The following is an 18,037-nucleotide window of genomic DNA, read 5'->3' as shown; positions in this document are numbered from 1 at the left end:
GTAATACCCTAAGATCCTTTCCAGGACTGCCTATGTTACCCGGCAATGAAAAACCTATGAAAATTGAATTTCCTTTCCCATTTGAAGGCTATCCAATCACTTAATAGATGACCTTGTCAATCTGATTTCATGCTACTCATTTTCTAAGATTTACACTGTCCAAAATAATTTATCCTCATTTGTGAGATTTATACCTTCAGAATGTTAAAATAAAAAACTAAGCTCTATTGACTTTAGACAGATACCCAAACTCGACAGGTTTTGACCATTCTTCTTGTCTGACACTTTCACATTTTCATCCTTCTTCTGACCACGAGATGTCTGAAATCACACATGGTTTTTCAGGTGGGATGACACAAAAGTCATTTAGAGAGCAGTTATCATCTTTTGCTCCACTACCCATTATTTCTGCAGACAGAATATTGGCAATTTTCACTACCACATCCCATTTGAAATGCTTTTCAAAACTATATTAATCATTGCCTTCAGCCTCCTGGCATTAACAATCCAAATTTCTTTTTAGGCTAGTCATCATCTCCTGTTCTTCATCTGCATTCAAAGATGGTTAGGGTTTTTTTGGTTTTTTTTCCCTAATTGAAACAGTAAAGAATATTTTCTAAATGAAAATGCTGAATAAAGTTATATATGAGATAAAAGTCATTCTCACACCAAATAAGTCCCTCTCAACTGCAGTTGTTTTTATTCTTTTTGATCCCTTTTCAATCAACTTCAATAATTTCTTTTATTATCCAAAGTATTTTTTTCACTTGCATTCTTGCTCTCTTGGATTATTTTTTTTCATATTCAATCCAGAATTATGATTTATAATAAAATATTTCAAACCTAGAAAGTCACTGCTCCACTGAAATACCATATACTTGATGTTAGCAATTCAGTTAAGGAATTGACACCAAATTTAAACTCTATCATAATTTGCAGTGTCCCAGTTTTTCTTGCCTATTTTTCATATTTTAGTTTATGCACATGTGCACTTTAAAAATATCTGCTTTATTTTTACTAACACCACTATATATTTCTATTGATGGCTTAAGGTTACTCTTTAAATCACCAGCCTGAGCGAAAGAAAAGAATACCTTTATTTCCTTTCCTGGAAAGTTTAAAGAGATATTTAACATGCTTTGTAAGGTTCGAATTTGAAACTCAATACATTTCTCATTTAAACAACTCATGTAGTTTTGATTCCAATGCAAAGCTATAAAAGATACAAGAGTCTAGACAAAAGCAAAATAAATGCACATTCAAACATCATCACACTGCTCCACAGGACAGTGTAACTCAAATCATAAACAATTCCAAAAATAGCAAATGCCTAATCCCAACATGCTACAACTAATTCTGTCAAAAGACCTCGCCATTAATTATATTATAACCCTAATTTTATATCTCCTCATATGAAGAGTTTCACAACATCCCTTTCACACAGAACTGTGTGACAATATTAAACATATTTGGTACAAAGGCTTCAGAAGTACAGACAGATAATTCACTCAAGAGATCATGTTAGTTTTACTTGATTGTTTCAGAGAAATCCCAGAATACTTTCATTAATTGAGAAACTTTCAGATATGCGCACTGCTCCTAATTTGAAACAATAAATTAATTGCATAGAACTTGTAAATAACAGGTATGTCACACCTGAAGGGAAAAATATTGCAAGTATGGTCCTTTAAAACTGCTCAATCCTATTTAGTACTTAATTACTTATCTCTTTCCATACTCTTACAAATTTTCTTGAGATTTCCCATATGCTCTGTTTTCCAGTTTTCTTATAAAATATTCTACTTAATAATATAATACATCATCAACAGAGGAAAAGTATTAAACTTTACACTACTTTATTCTCAAATTAAGGCATAAAGGGGCAGAAAGGTTGAAAAGGGAGGAGGGTTGCCCTAAAATTGAAATTAATTTTAGATTAATTTTTTTTTAATTTGTAATAGCAAAAAAAATTTACATTGAAAGTAAAAATAACAGCCCTGTCCCCCCACTACTATAAATAATGGCTATAGGAATTTAATACAGCCATGTTTATTTCTACTATAAGAACACCCTGGCCTTCAAAATCGCATTTAAAGCATTGTAATGGAGAATCCAGTTTCACACGGTATCATTTTATATGAGTTTCCTGAAGTACCAGTGGTAAAAAGTAGGAAAAATCCCCAGAGCAGCAAAGTTGAAATGGTTAGGCAGCAATTAATCAGAAATAATAATATTCTTCCAATTGGAAAGTTTCTCTTTAGCTCCTTGGTTATAGAAACCATCTATATTCATATATAAGAGACACTGGAATACATTTACATGAAAGAAAAAGCAGAAGGATAACAGATCCCTGCCCCCTTATTTAGAGATGTCTTTTCTAAATCATTCTAAATTAACATATGGTCAATGTACATAGGTTTAGACCCATTAAGAGTTGAAGTGTTCAAAAGGTTCATCAGAGAACTCAGATTCTTGTTACTATGAGATGTAATTTAATATTCTCACTATAGCTGCACCAAAGACAATGCACATATTGAGTTTCACCATTAGTTACTGCAGGCCAGGCACAGTCTTTAGACATATAAACTATCAAAGCACCACTAAACTTAAACTGAAATGTTAAACGCATCAACTTGGATGTCTTTAATCAACATCTGCTGAACAGTTTAGTTTCTCTATAGCAGCAAAGGTAAGACAGCAATGCTTTTATGGAAATGTCTGAATAGGCAATAATCTGTAATCTGATATGGTTTTGTGTTTAAGATAGTTTGCTTTTGGTATGAAAAATGTCCTTTAAAAAGTAAAATGATTGAATTTCCTTTATCTTGTATCTACTCAAAACCAGCAGGTTGGTATGTGAAACTTAGCCTCACTCTAATACCATCAACTACACAAAAATAAAGGAAAAGTTTTATAAATTACACCTATGACAGAAATACTTTTTTCTCTGAATCAGTTTTCATTAGGACTCTGATGCCTACATTTGTTAATCAATTTAGCCATCCTCATCCATTTTGCTTCCTTCAGTTTTTTTTATTTATTGTAAAAGCTTTGATGAAAGGATCTGTGAAGAACACTCACTGTCCCTTTTGCAATTACAGGAAAATCCTGAAGATGCATTTGAAGGTAACCTGCTGCTGCAATGTCAGTGACACTGACATACTATAGTCAAAATATGTCATTTTTTTTTTCTCTGATTTATGTTTCTTTGCTGGACAATGAGAAGTTTCAGCAGCTGTCAGATGCAGCTCTCTCCCACTGATCTTCATGTTCACTCCGTGAGCCATGAGCCCCTCTGCATGGAGAGGTTTGGCAGACACTGCATAAAACCCTCACAGGAGGGGTGAGTTAGGAGCTTGAAGTTAAGAACAAGGACTTGGAATCCTTTAGAAATTATGTCTATATCAATGTATTACAGACTGTATCAATATATTACACAGATTGACTATCTCTGTACTTCTACAAGCATTAGAATCATTACCAATTAATTTTGTCAGGCTTTCTCTTCAAGAACATGCACCTAATTTTAACTGTACAATTCTCAAAAAAACCTGAGCATCACTTAGTAATGAAGCTACAATAGTCTGACAACTCCATTTTCAGTGTCTCCCATTCAGATGGTAGATACCACTGACACTTTGGATTGAATGATGACAAGGATGTATAAGGACTAATGGAAGGTGTTGCAATCCAAAAATTTCAAGACAGATGATGAATTATATTACACTTCATAAATTGACAGTACATAGAAATCAGTAAGAGTTAAAGTGTGCAAACAACGAGAACTGATGAAGACAAAATGACATGCAAGAAATTATTGTAACACGTGACAAGCTCCCAAGGACAGTTTACAGGGGTGACCTCTTTTGCAACTAAATTAACAAACTCCTGTTTTCTATTACTATATTCTAATTCCATACATTGAAGTTCTTCCCATTTGATCAGCTGTTTACTATCCTTCCATCATTCAAAGAATCTCAAAAATCATGGATTTATATTAAATAAACATTGAAATCAAATTATTTATGGTTCCCATGACAGCCACAACAAAATCTCAGACTTAACCATGAATGAAGAATTTGGGATAGGACACAGCAGATACTTCACTCAAATTTAAATTATGCTTTAACACCCTCCCAATCCTGTCTGTCAACAAGCTTTACGATGAAAACTTGACAGATTGCTGTGGGCCTTCAGCAGCTTCTCCCTCAAGATCAGCAGAAGACTCTACAGAGAGCAGCGTGCAGAGGTTCCCATGGTGTACAGACACTTTGGCATGGGGTTAAGCACAGAGCAATAAAAGACTCTGTGCCTTTCTGGGGACATTAATGCAGATTTCTGCTGTCAAATTAAGGTACCTCTTAGGCAATAAATATAGTGGGCCTGATTTTTCTCCCTGATAAGTAAGGGGGGTTGCTGGCATACTCACCTTTAGCAAATTTACTGCAGATTTATTCTTAAGTGAACGGTAAATAAGCCAAATATTTCTGTCACATATAAAAGATTACACAATGTTATGCCATTTTTATTTTTTACTTTCCAAGAATTGCTTTACTCCCTCCTCTTTGTTTCACTTTGATCTTAGCACTGTGCCTGGCTGGGCGTTAAAGATTAAAGTCAGGTGTGTTAGAAGGAAGTGAATTAGATTCAGATTCCATTCTAAAGTTGGACTTATTCTACTCATATTCAAACATATCACTGCTGATTCTCCCACCAAGAAATACATACTGCTTGGCAACCAGAAAATTATCAAAGCAATCTGACCAAATTGGCACCTCTAGCTCCAGCCACATCTGGTAACAATCATATGAAGGGAGAAGCACGAAGATAACAATTCTCATTTATTGTTACCATTAAACTTATCTGCATGCATACTCCTGAGTCTTTGAACTTCGTGATTTCATAAAGCCAATAACAGCTCCACTCAAAGGTGAAGGGTGATGCTTTTCCAAATGTGATTAAATACCCAGTTTACTGAGGTATTAGAGTCTCTAGTCCCAGAGTGCTCAGTCAGAGGAACAGCAAAGGAATACCACCAGGAAAGCACAACTGCCAACATCAAGGAGCTCTAGCAATGTCTAAATTAGGGTGGCTGATTCTATGCCAACAGAAGAGTAGAGTTTTAATATACTAGAAAATTGTTAAAACCCAACTGCTAATGCATCACCCTACTTTTTATATTTAGTAGGAAACGTTTCTTTTTCATTTCCAGATATAACATTGGATATACATTAGGTAAAGCTGCAGATCAAGTGTAACTGCCTACCCCAGCAAGTAGGTGAACAAGGGCAGTGGGTTCTATTTATTTCAGGATCAGGCAAGGATGGTTTATCCTGGTTAATGTTATTCAGTCACTATATTGCTGAATATTTCGCACATAAGACTATAAAAAAATAAATCTCAGATGAAAACATACATGAAACTTATAATTTCTGAATCACTTCAGATTTAAACCTGTCTTCTCATAATACTGCATCTAATTAACAAGCTGATTCATGTATTTTCCTAAGGAACATTTAATAAAATTATGATTTGAGATGTGCCTATCCCTGTGAATCCCCCTCATCAATGTCTGTGTCAGTCACTGAAGGTGAGAAGCCACCCAACCTCCTTCCTCCCTGCCATAAATCACTCACCTGGAGCATGGACCTTGAAAGTTTCCAAGAAAAACATCAGCATGTAATAAGACATACAAGCCTTTTGGGCTTGTGCAATACTTTGTTCCACTCACTGCTTCTTGGGGGATCTGATTTTGTGTCATTTCAATGAGTTGTCAAAGATTCAGTGCTAAACTGCTGGCAGGAACAAAACCAGCTGAGTCTGTCATGTTGAGACAGTGGGGAAATAGCCAGGCTGCCACTCAAAGATGCAGTTCCAAGAGGAGGGAATTACATGAATACACCCTCAGTCAGCAGCTAAAACTTCTAAGAGAGCCATGACAGCAGGACACCTCCATGTAAATTTATTCTATTACACTTATAAAACTTTCCCTTATAATTTTTAATTCAAATTCGTAGACTTCTATTACATTTTCTGGAGAGAAATTTCATTTCTGCCAAGAAAAATATTTTTCTCCTAAATAATTCTGATTTTCCCTGATTCTTTTTTAGATATATTGGTAGCCATCAATTTCCCTAAAAAATTCTTTTATGGACTACTGAACCTCCAAAATATGACAACTTCCCCTTGCCTTTTGCCCAGTCACACTACACATAACTGAACTCTTTCACACTTCAAAAGAAATTTCCCCCAACTCTATTAAAAAGAATATATTACTCTTCACACAGCTTAAAATTCCCAGCATGTGAGTTGGCCGTTTTCTCAGTAGAAATAAAACTTAATATCTTATTTAAAGGTAACTTTGTTAATTAGTATTGACATTTCAGGGTTGAAGGGCAGCTTCCTTCCCCCCCAGCAGCACGGGTGTCACACCAGCAGTGTGAAACCCTTATGTAAGTGCCTCATTAGGCTCAGTCCCACTTTGCACATGACACACTGAGTCTGGGAGCACTTGTGTATGCTGTGAACAGCCTGAGGGTTCAACAACCCCATTCTCTTCATCTCTGAGGAATCCTCTCAAAACCAGCTACAACTTGATCTACAATAACTTGATCTACAATAAGTTATTATTGTAGCGTAGACAATTGCAGTCAGTATTTCTTCTTACTTGAGACTCCATGACTTACAATACACCTGATATTCAAAAATTATCATGTTTACAGAACTGGCATTGCATAAAAGTTTTTAAATTTTGTAATCTCATGAAACTCTATTTGAGAATTTGGTGATTTTCTCCTACAGAGATAAGTGCTTATTTTCAAATAGGCCAGTAAGCAGAAGTGTGTAATCCATCTTTTCCCCTTTTGAAGTGTAGGCTTGAAAAAGAACAGCAGTAGCAAGCAGGTCATGGAGAACTGAGGAGGGGAGAACAACAAAATTCTGGACTTCTAGCCTCAGTGAGTCCCAAATTCATTGGAAAGGACAATCCATTCAAGCAAAGGCTAGAAAAGTTTATAACGATCTTGAATTTCAATGTGCAAGGACCTAGACTCATAACTATGGTTTCAGAATGGGTGAACATTCAGGTTGGCTTCACTGACTGAATGTATATTGGGTCACATATTTCTAGTAGTCTTTTATAAACTGTAAAAACTTAGTAGCATAGTGTGTTACAAAGAATGGGAAATTAAGCTAAAGAAAAATGAAAATGATCCCTGCTTCTGATTTTAATGACCTTGTTCTCAGTGTCTCTGTGTGCAAGTTGAGAGCATCCCAACAGCTGCTCCGGTTATGCTTAAGGGGGATTTGTGGTTACCCAACAGTCCCAAAGTTGCATTTGATTGCACAGACTCCTTGAGGACACATTTTTCTGATAACGTATTTGGATCAGTAACACCACCACCCTGGATGAACGATTGACTCTATTTAGTTCAATTTTACTTTCAGACTGTTCTGAAAAACATACCATGATTTGGCAAAGCTACAAGCCTTAGTAGCCAACAAAGCGCAATTTTCTAATACTCAGTACACTGAACACTGTACTCTTAAAATGGACATTTACTATTAAATATTCAATTTGTAAAAGTACAAAAGTTAACAGTCACCATAGCAGTTTTGTAACATCAAAACTTTTATGCTACACCAGAAAGGCTTCCTAATTTTATTTTTTAAATCTTAATTCTATGGTCAGAACATTGCTCTATTTTGCAGAACAATATTCTGAACGAGTCAGAATTTATCATCTGACTCCAGAAATACAATAGATCTCTGACTTGTGATTGCAAAATGCCAGCTCACATAACAGCCTGTTTACAGTGTTCTGATAGAATTTGACACAGTTAATAAAAAATGTCCTTTGTCATGCCCTGACCCCTTCCTGGGAATATGAAAACATGCTCCCAGCTGATTAAACTGTGGAAAAAAAACATTCCAAAGGCATCTTCTATCCGCAACGTGCTTGCTTCTACTTGTAGCCTGCATCAAGCAATAATACTGGTGCAAATTTCTCAGCCCAAGAGTAGGACTCCTTTGTTTGTACTAACCACTCCTAATCTGACCACATGTACATTTCCTCTTTTTTAGAAGACAGCCAACAGCAATGCATCCAATTAATTGTGCAACACAATTTAACACAAACTGGACAATATCACCTAAATGCATAGTCCAGCCACTCCAGGTACAGATTGCAATTTTTACATGAGAACTAAGACTTTATGACATTTCCTACAAATGCTAATTAGCTGGTAGGTTAAGGCCCGTTAGTCATGTAGCACTTCATCAATCACAAAGATTAAACTATTAAAGATGGAAACTGTAACATTTTACATGAAAAGTTATGTAGCAAATCAAGGAAGAGTATTATATTAGCTCCTTTTAGCTGGTGTTCTTTTATGATAGTCCCCACAAAAGAATTTCCACAAGCTCTTGTCTTAATATGATCCAGGTCTACATCCTGTACACTGCTCTTGTCTCAACAGCTACTGTTTTCATCACTGAGACTCCTACTTCAGAGTATATAATTGGAGTTTTTAAGTATCTGTAGATTCCTAGAGGACAAAACAATCCACTTCCACCTACTGTACAAAAGGTGAAATTTGGGAGCAAAGAGGGACGTCATCCAGCTCAGCACTTTTGCCCTCCAGCCTACAACTCGACCACATTCATAGAACTGGAACGTTCTGGTAAGAAATACTTAAAGATTTCTGAGGTCTGCCCCTCTGCATGCTAAACTGACAGATATGAGGTGTAAGACTAGCTTTGCCAGGTTAAACAAGGCTATTAAAACAGCATACCCAACTTTACTGGCACTAAAATGGAACAGTGGTGCCAAAGGCTCTAAAAGAAAGAAATATTAAGTAATATTGCACCTCTGACATTGACATAAGTTTATTATTACTCCATGCCAATCTACCTTGATCCAAATCCTCTAAACACATGCTGCTCCAGTGCTGGGCCTCCCTTAAGCCTGCAAATCATACTGAATAGTGCAGCGGTTTTTCAATTTGGTCAAAAATTACACCCAAATCTCTGCACAGAAGGACAATGCACCACCAGATCCTCATCTAGCCCATAAATTTTTCTGCATCTTGTTACCCTGTGTTCATGCCTATGGCTTCCCATGGGCCTCACCACAGCTGTTTTGGGTTTGATTCTTCCACACCTTTGGTAGTGAGCTCTCAACAGAACCTGTCCTTCCCTCCCAGTGTGACAGCTATCTAGAAAAGAGAAGGGACTGACTGCTCCACTTTCCAAGGGTTTGGTTTTATCTCCTTTGTAATATTTTTTCTATACAGCAGATAATGCATATAAGAGAAGGAATACAGTTTAGAAAATGTATATTTCCAAGTTACATATTCCTTCCTGCTCACTTTCAGGTTATTACTGACAGAAATATTTTTAGGCACTATACACAAATTCTTCCTTCTTCAGTTACTTGAATATAACCATTAAAACAAATGTTATTTTAGGCTGAGTGAGCTACTTCAGGCTGAGTGGAGAGAGATGTAGCCATCTATCTTGCATCAACAACTGAAGGCACGAACACAACTGGTTATTCACAAGTCTCATATCAAAAGTAAACAAAAATGCAAGACTATAAAATTTGGTCCTGAGTAGAAAGAAGAAAATAAGGCAAGCATTAAAATAGAACAGTTAGAAGAATCTGATGTCCAGACAGAACCTGCAAAAAAGAACTAGAAGCACTTCCTTCATTTTCAGAAGGGTTTTCAGGAGAGTGAGCAGAACCAGAGCAGTCCTGAATGAGGGAGGGTATGTAAACACAGGGCAATCCACTGTGAGGCCCGGTCATTGTTCCACCTCCTGAGTGTCACTGAAATCCTGCTTTCCACTCCCTGAATTCTCCACATGTATGTGCACAATGAGAACAAGTTTCTAAATGCTCAGCACAGACATGTCTGGCTGCCATCCCAAAGTGAAATCAATACTGGCAGATGTGACCAAAAGTTCAGATGATGAGCAAAAACTGGAGGAAAGCAAAAGTCATTTGCAAACCAGAAAGGAGTAAAAGATAAAGTTATAATTAGATTAAAATAAAGGATAAAATTACTGTAATTAGGATAGATTAAATACTTTTCTATAAAAATTTATTCTTAGTTATGTTTGCAATTGGAAAGGCATGGTTTCAAAACTGGAAAGCAAACAGGTATATTAGACAATCTTTTTCTTAAAGCACACCATCCACTATTACACTCTCTGAAAACCCCTGAAAAGGGCCTGCTCAAAAATACTGCAAAAACAAATATTATAGTGCTAGGAATTAGTACTATACATAGTCCAACATACTTCTGAAATAACACATGACCAATCTGCCTGTGCTCCAAAAGGAGTTGTGCTCCCTTTGCCAGAACATGTGGACTGTCCAAGGTATAAATGCCCTGGGACACAACTTCATCTGGTGAGGGTGAAGTTATCTAGAAATGAAAGGCACTAGTGCCAGGAAAGCTTCTTGAAAAAAAAATAGACCCAGAACACCTTCCCTTCTGCATGCGAGTATCGTGATCCAGAGATGAGATTTCATCTGCTGCCAAGGACACTGGAATGCTCAGGGACCCTAAACACAAGAAGTCATGATCTAACAAGCGCTGCCAAAATGAAGCTGAACACTTGGGCTAGCCAGACAAGTAGATTGGTTTGTTTTGGGTTTTTTTCCAGTTGAATGTAAAAGCTTGGGTTTGCATTGGTGACATACAGCATTTTCTACTTAAGAATTGTACACCAGGCACATGAAAAGTAAATCCTGAAAGCATCATTTATAGGATCATGTTCTAGATTTACTTAAATGAGGGGTGAGCAGAGCAGGACAATATTTTCAATCAAATTTCTCTTTAGTCAAATGATTTGTGAATGAATATTGGAAGAGAAACACAAGTAAAATAAAGATCCAAATCTGAAAATGTGACCTAAGGGTAATTTAAAAAATGTATTTTCCAAATACAACATTCTTCTTCTATAAACAAAATAATGGTATTATGACAATCTGGCATTAGTATTTTTGAGTATGCTAACATCTGCACATTAAAAGAATATGGTTATAAAGAATGCTTCAGAAAAGTAAATCTACACATAACTTTTGTGCTGTAAACACAATACTTATTGCTTTTTTTAAAAAATAATCAGCAAAATTCATTCTTCTCTAAGTGAACCCAGTATTCAGCCCACAGCAGAAAAACTAAACTTCACGAGTCCCCTAATGAAAGGAAATAAAAACCTACAATATAGAAAATGCTACTGGAAGTGATACCTCCAGTTTTAAAAAGATCAGTTCAGTACTAGCTCCAATCTTCCCCCAGCTGTTAGCAGGATTTATCTGTATTCTATTTGTATTTATTTGTATTCTAGAGCTCATGAGGCTATGACACATTTTGTTCCATGATCTAGTGAAGAGAAAGTGCAGTTTGAGAATGATTATGTCCATTAAGAAGCAAGTGCAAAAGAGGCAAGACCATCTGCACACCCTAATAAAATGGCCAACATTTCTTAGAAATAGGAAAAGTGTTATGCTGCATATTTCTGAGGACAAAGCCATGACAGTGCTGATAGCTCTGTGATAGTTACTCATCACAATATTTTCATCACTGAATACACATTCCTCCTACTGAACCATTTCCTCAAGATCTACATACAAGAGAAATTGTAATTGTTGGTTTGTTCAAGGGTTTGGATTTTTTTTTTTCATTCTATTCTTCAGAATGCTCAAGAAATGTCCAAAACTAGTTAGCATTCAGGATAAAAGCCTTGAAGTTTGCTTTCTTTTACATGATCAGCGCTGATAACAAGGCAAATATTCAGAAATAGTACTAAAGTGGATGAGTACTTATATTCCAGCTTTGATAGGCCTTACTTCCCCGGCCTGAAAAAGCAGCCCTCTCAGTTTCTGGAAAATAAGAACTTGGCTTTTTAAATTCAGTACTTAAGCAACTGCAGACAGAAGCACAACTAGACCATGTGAACCCTGTATGAATCCTGGAGGAAAACCACAGTAACATGAACTACCTACATAATAATAGAGTAAGGAGGAGTAGACATTCTTTGAATGGCTGTAAAAGGAGGGGAGAAGAGTGAAATATAGGTGATGCCAGAAACTTTTCCTTCATTTCTCTGTATGCTAACAAGTGCATCTCTATATGGTAAACAGTGACACACAGGACACAAACAGTACAGGTCTGGCAGCATAAATATTTTGGTGAGTGTGAGAAAAAGGATTTGGAAACGAACATTCTACTACTGTATGCAGAACCCTTGCAGAGCTGCCTCTACAGGAAATTCCCTCCCCATTCCCCCAGGTGAAAACTGCAATGATTGACTCCAACTTCCAAGGAGAGCAAATGCAGTTAGTTACACTTGTGGAAAATTAGAAATAAGGTAATTTGGCTGTTTGGAAGGAGCCTCCTTTCTTAATGTCTTTAGGCCATAAGGAAAGCAGATAACTGACTTCATTTAGGTTCCTTCTTCACTCCCCTTCTCTCCACCCAGAAAAGGAAGTCCTACAGGCTAAAAATGCAATAGCCCAATCCTTTAGCAGGTCCACACATTTTATTTACATTATTTGGAAAGAGTAGTAATCAGTGTTCATAAGGACACTGGAATTCCTTATGTTGAGGGATAAGAAGTTTTATCAGGATTTTTAGCACTTTAACTCCAATAATTATGTGACAACTGCAGCATCTAATATTTTTCTGATATGATATAATACTATAATAAAATGTACCCACAGATAAAAGCAAGGCATTTTACATTAGAAAAATCTACTAATAAACACTCTCTGCATCTTTTTTAATATATTAATAGTAATACACTTTAAGAAACAGGAGTATTTCCTTTAAATGTGCCTCAAAAATTGTACACCATATCATTTCATCAGTGATCTTACCTTTTTCTGAAGGACATTAATTTTTCTTTCTTTTACTTCCAACATGTCTTTCATATCACGAATTTCTCCAGCAAGGGTTCCTTTCTCTTCTGTGAGGTCTTGAAGTTGTTTTGTTTTTTTATTCAGAAAGGTTTCTTTTTCTTCTAACCGTAACCGCAAGGCATCAACCTACAGTAAGTAAATCAAGCATATTTAGGGTTCAGTAGAGATCATTAGCATATTTTTTTCTAATACTCTTTTATTCACACTTAAGAAATGTTTTATTTCTCTTCAATGTAATTTTCCAAACTGAACTCTAAGACATTGTTTTACGTGTTACACTTTTCTCCAGTGTTTATTCCAAAAGTCTCTTACCAAATGGGTCTGACTACTTCTCTGCAGTAATCACAAATCCCCATCAAACAAAATAAGGGATAGTCAAGGATTTTCCTAAGCAAAACACTCTGCATATATCACTGGTGGGTTTTTTTAAAAAAAAAACTAAAAAGAAGAAAAAAAATAATTCAAAAGTGTCGGGAAGAAGGTGAAGGCATGACCAACACCGAAGAAAGCTTCAAGCATCTACAGCTCTTTATTGTTCTACAGCACAACCTTTTATACTCTTCATCCCACATGCACTGCCCCTGTGTGCCCTCTGCTCCCTTTGGTGGCTGCTCAGAGCCCCTGGGCACTCCATGGCTCATTGCTGTCAGTGCTGCTCACAGCTGGACCCACTGGGGATGAGGCTGGGCCAGCCCCATCCCAATCACCACAAACTCTGTGCCTACAACACAAAAGAATTCCAACAGCCCAGAATGTGTAAACACCCTTGATTTTCTCATTTCTTGCTGTGTAAATATGCAAATTTGTTATTCTCTTAATGCAATTCAAACAGTAATAAAATAGCAGAGATCTCAATTCATTAAAGAAAGAGAATATGTTTGGCTTTAACCATCATCACTACAAGAATCACCCTGGAGATGCACTGGTGCCTTCATGAACACTTCCACTGTTTACATATTCTGGTTCAGAAAAGCAACTACAAATGAATTGCTGAGCAGCTCAGCATAAAATACTGGGGGGTGGGGAATATTTGGGAGTGAAGAACAGATTTCATCATATATGAAGTTTTTGAAAACCAAGATTTTTTTCACTGTGAGCTTCATATTATTGAAAGCTTATTTGCAAATAAAATAATGCAAGAAAACATAACCACAAAATTTGGTCAGTGCTAATAAAAATCATGGAAAGTAGAGCATTAAGATAAAGGGAATGCAATCATTTATTGTTACAGAGACAGGCTTCCTTGAACAGAGGCTTTTTCTGCACCTCTGAACCATGAGGTGTTCACATTAAGTGGACTCACAGGCTTTCTTTGGCTGCAAGGTTCACCACTGAGAAGTCAAGATTTGGATTGAAAATGTATGATGTGGCAAATTAGAATAATTCTCCATCTACAAGAGAACTGCAGGCAGTCAGGCAAGTGAGAAATATTAGATTCACTAACCCAAATTTCAAACATACAAATTTTAGAAAATAAAGAACAAGAGTTTAAAGTTTGTATTTCCTAGAAATGCATAAGGTTAATTCATAATAAAAAGCTAGATGGAAGAAACTGAAAGGGCATAAATGAAAGCTAAGCATTTCTTAGTTCTGCAGATGGAACAGTCAGAAAGGGTCTCCTCCATTAAGCAATTTGTTCTCTAGTTAATCAGAATATGCCAGAGTGCAAAACAATCATTAAATCTATATTTATGTATATTCTGTGTTTTGTAACACTAAATTTATTCAAAGCAAAAGTATTTTCAATGCCACTTTAAAACTTGGTTTGGGACCAATTTAGATGATCTATTGGATCTCAAAATGCATGTTCTTCCTGCTTTTAAAATGGCTCATTGCCTTTCTATACACTGGAAAAAAGATTTATATTCCACTAGATTTATTTTATTTTTAAAACTTTTTTTACAACATTACAGTAATAGGATCTCTCCGTTTGTAAGCAGCATGCAGTAAGGGATTCAAAGATGACTTTTTCAATTAGAAAACAAGAAATAATAGTAGCAGCAAGCTTTCAGACCTCTTTCTTATATACCTAAAAGACCTCATCTGAATCTCATTGCCACATCTTCTTTATACTTAATCACTTCTTTGCTTCATGTCTGAAAGCAATCCCTGAAGTCAAATCCCAGAACTCTCTGTTGGGCCTTTCAGCTGCAGCTGAGGAGCTCGTCAGGACCTTGGAGGAGCTCTAAGCAGCTCTCCCCGTCAGCCACTGCCAGGCTCATTTCCCAGCTGCCACCAGGCAGGAGCCTAAAGCTTCAAGTCAAGGGAGCTGGAGGAGATTGGATCCTCAGACAAACAAAGCACTGACACCATTCCCCCATGGCTGGGATAACACAGCAGCTTCCACAGGTCTGATGCAGCTTGTCCTGCTTGGCTGAACCCAGCAGTGCCTCAGTCAATAATCTTTTCTGCTCTGCCCATCCAGTCCCTGCCCCAAGGGCTGAGGAGACAATTCTCACTCTTCTTCACAGATTTCTTCCCACACACTTTGTCAGCATGGCTCTCTAGACTCAATGGAGGAATGGGGGGGATTTTAGGCAATAAAACCTAGGAGCACAAGGAGGGTGGAGAGGATGAGCAAATTGGCTCTGAATGCCCAGTGACAACCTGCTTGGGAAACGGGAGCAGAGCTCCTGTCCACTCCAGCTTCTCAAACTCAAATCCTGATTTTAGCTTCCAATAAAGTCTTTAAAGCATAACCAACATACAGCTTCAATTGCACTGAGAAACAGCCAAAGAGTCTCAATCCTTTCAACTCCAATTCACACAAGGACAGTGCAAGAGTTGGGAAGGAAAGAGCACAGCATATCCACCACAGCCTTAGGTGGCAGGAAAAAATCTGCCAAATACATATATAGTTTCTTACATCTCCTCATCTTGAGACTGATACAGCAGAGCACTTTAATTCAAAAATTTACCTGCACAATGAAGTATTTTGATGGAATAAGTATAACATCCCCAAACTAACATTCACAGCATGGAGCTATTCTGAAAGTGGAGGCAGAACTCTGACCGGTGCCAGCCTGGGAGAGGGAATAGACAACTCATACTGTGTGTGATCTTGGGTGTGCAGATTGATCTTCTATTCACAGGAGTGCCATGTGGAGGTTTAGGAGAATATCAGTTAGGTCAGTCATTTTCTCCTTCCCTAAAGTTGTCTTTCTGCCTGCAGTAACCACGAACCAAGACTTACATTTCTCATAACAGGAAACAAAACTACCTCAGGCTGAACTGCAGGCGACCTTTCACTATCTGTTCAGCACTAAGCATGTATGACATCATCTCATAAGTCAAATAAGAACCTCCAGATGGCAGAAAACCAAAATGCTGTTAAATCAGGTCCTCATCTTGTGGACAACCAGAAGCAAAATATACTACTTCATTTTTGGCCAGATTAAATTTGCCAATATAAGAAATTGTCTCTTCCCTGAAGATGTGAAATTACATCTCCCAAAAATAACACAACAGTGAGGTACTCTAGATGGAGCATGCCAGCACACTATGAGCAATATCTACCATTTTGTTACTACCTCTTTTCCATCAAAGGCATTTTAAATATGATTTGAAAGGAAATTAAATTCAGGTCATTTTACAGCAACAGATATGTAGATATATATATTTGAAAGCATAAGGATTTCTCATACACAAAACCCCTCTCTTTGGCTTTTCACTCAACACTATCTAATTTTAAGAGTCCTTCACTTATTTTTTCCAAGCTCTTGCAGTATATTTACTAGTAAAACTTGGCAGTCTAAAGAATACCATAATTTTCAAGAAAAATAAAGCAAAACCAGATCTGATAGCTAACACATTAAGTATTCAAAGAACTCTCCCCAAGTAAATTGCTTTTTAATTTTGTCTTACTTCTTTTTCCTCAGCAGCTACTTATTTCTACTATTTAATACAATAAACTCTGTCACTTGCTCTGGAAATATACAACACACCGTAAAAACTTTAGAATTGGGCTATACTTTTGGAAAAAAAGAGTTCATGTTAAGTGGCAAAGATTGCCAAATTCAAAGTCAAACTTTATTAATTTTCATGTCATCACCCAGCACTCATAACCAGCTTCAGTAGTGAAGTCTATTCCTTGAAGTTCCTTACTGTTAACTGTTTAACTTAGATGCTATATTACATATATCATTTATGAAAGTGGTTTAGTGCTAAGGAGCTCCACGGGGAAGTAAAATGTGAAGCAGCACTACTGTGTTCCCCCGTTAAGAATTATTTACTTTACCATCATAAATAGATATATTTAAAGCAAATGTTTGACTGTATTTTTTTAAACTAAACCTGAAGGTCCTGCTGAAGTCCTAAGTGTGCTGTAGTACCACAGCTGGGGTAACTGGTGAAAAATCTGTAACCCACTGTCAATCCCCTCCTGAGCCAGCCCTGTTCCAGCACACACTGCTGCCACTATTCACCACTGTGCCCAAGAGCTCGGCTCCTCCCCTTCTGTACCATCATTCTCCCCCTTCCTCGTCATCACTACAGGCCCCACAGCCCTGTAGACATTTTCTGGGCTATTATTTGCTCTTTCAGTATTTTATGCAGCCACCTTTTGAGGAAAATCTTCAGTTAATAAAAAACGCAAATTTCTATTAAAGATCTTAGTGCCTGTGTTTATGCACCCACATATATCTTGGGGAAGTTCTAAGCTGTTCCTATGAAAACCAATTTAAACCAAGAATAAAAGAGCTGTCACTCCGATTTTCCATACAGAACTACTGAATTATTAGTACAGACAGCATATTCTCACATGGGTCCTTTTGCAAATATGAGAACTGAACTACAAGTATAGAAAGGATATAATGTGTCCCAATTGTACTCTCCAGAGCCATTTAAAAAAATCCCCAAAAAAGCCTATTCTAAAATAAGAATATATAACGAAAACTACCTCTTATTCATATTTTTCCCTCATTTTTTAGTTTGATGTGATAAAGATTATCTTTTTCAAAGCAATAGCTGTACCTGGCAAGCCATACATTCATTTCTATCAAAAACATCTGATGTATGTAAAATTCAAGGCAGAACAAGCAGAACATTTTGAAGCTGTAGACACCTGAATTTTGTACAGTTAATATCCTTTACACTCTGTTCCAAATT

At 36.8% G+C, this 18,037-nt stretch overlaps 1 protein-coding gene across 1 annotated transcript in view; it reads right to left on the bottom strand.

Annotated features, from left to right (window-relative positions):
* ERC2 (ELKS/RAB6-interacting/CAST family member 2) overlaps positions 1 to 18,037 on the bottom strand; it is a 295,631-nt gene that overhangs the window by 168,183 nt on the left and 109,411 nt on the right. Inside the window, exon 8 of the mRNA XM_053989685.1 lies at positions 12,890 to 13,057. Coding sequence (XP_053845660.1) covers positions 12,890 to 13,057 — 168 coding nt within the window. The remainder of the gene's footprint in view (positions 1 to 12,889; positions 13,058 to 18,037) is intronic.

The sequence above is a fragment of the Vidua macroura genome, chromosome 13 (genome assembly GCF_024509145.1).
Source record: "Vidua macroura isolate BioBank_ID:100142 chromosome 13, ASM2450914v1, whole genome shotgun sequence".
NCBI lineage: Eukaryota > Metazoa > Chordata > Aves > Passeriformes > Viduidae > Vidua > Vidua macroura.
This window is presented reverse-complemented; position numbering and strand designations above follow the sequence as displayed.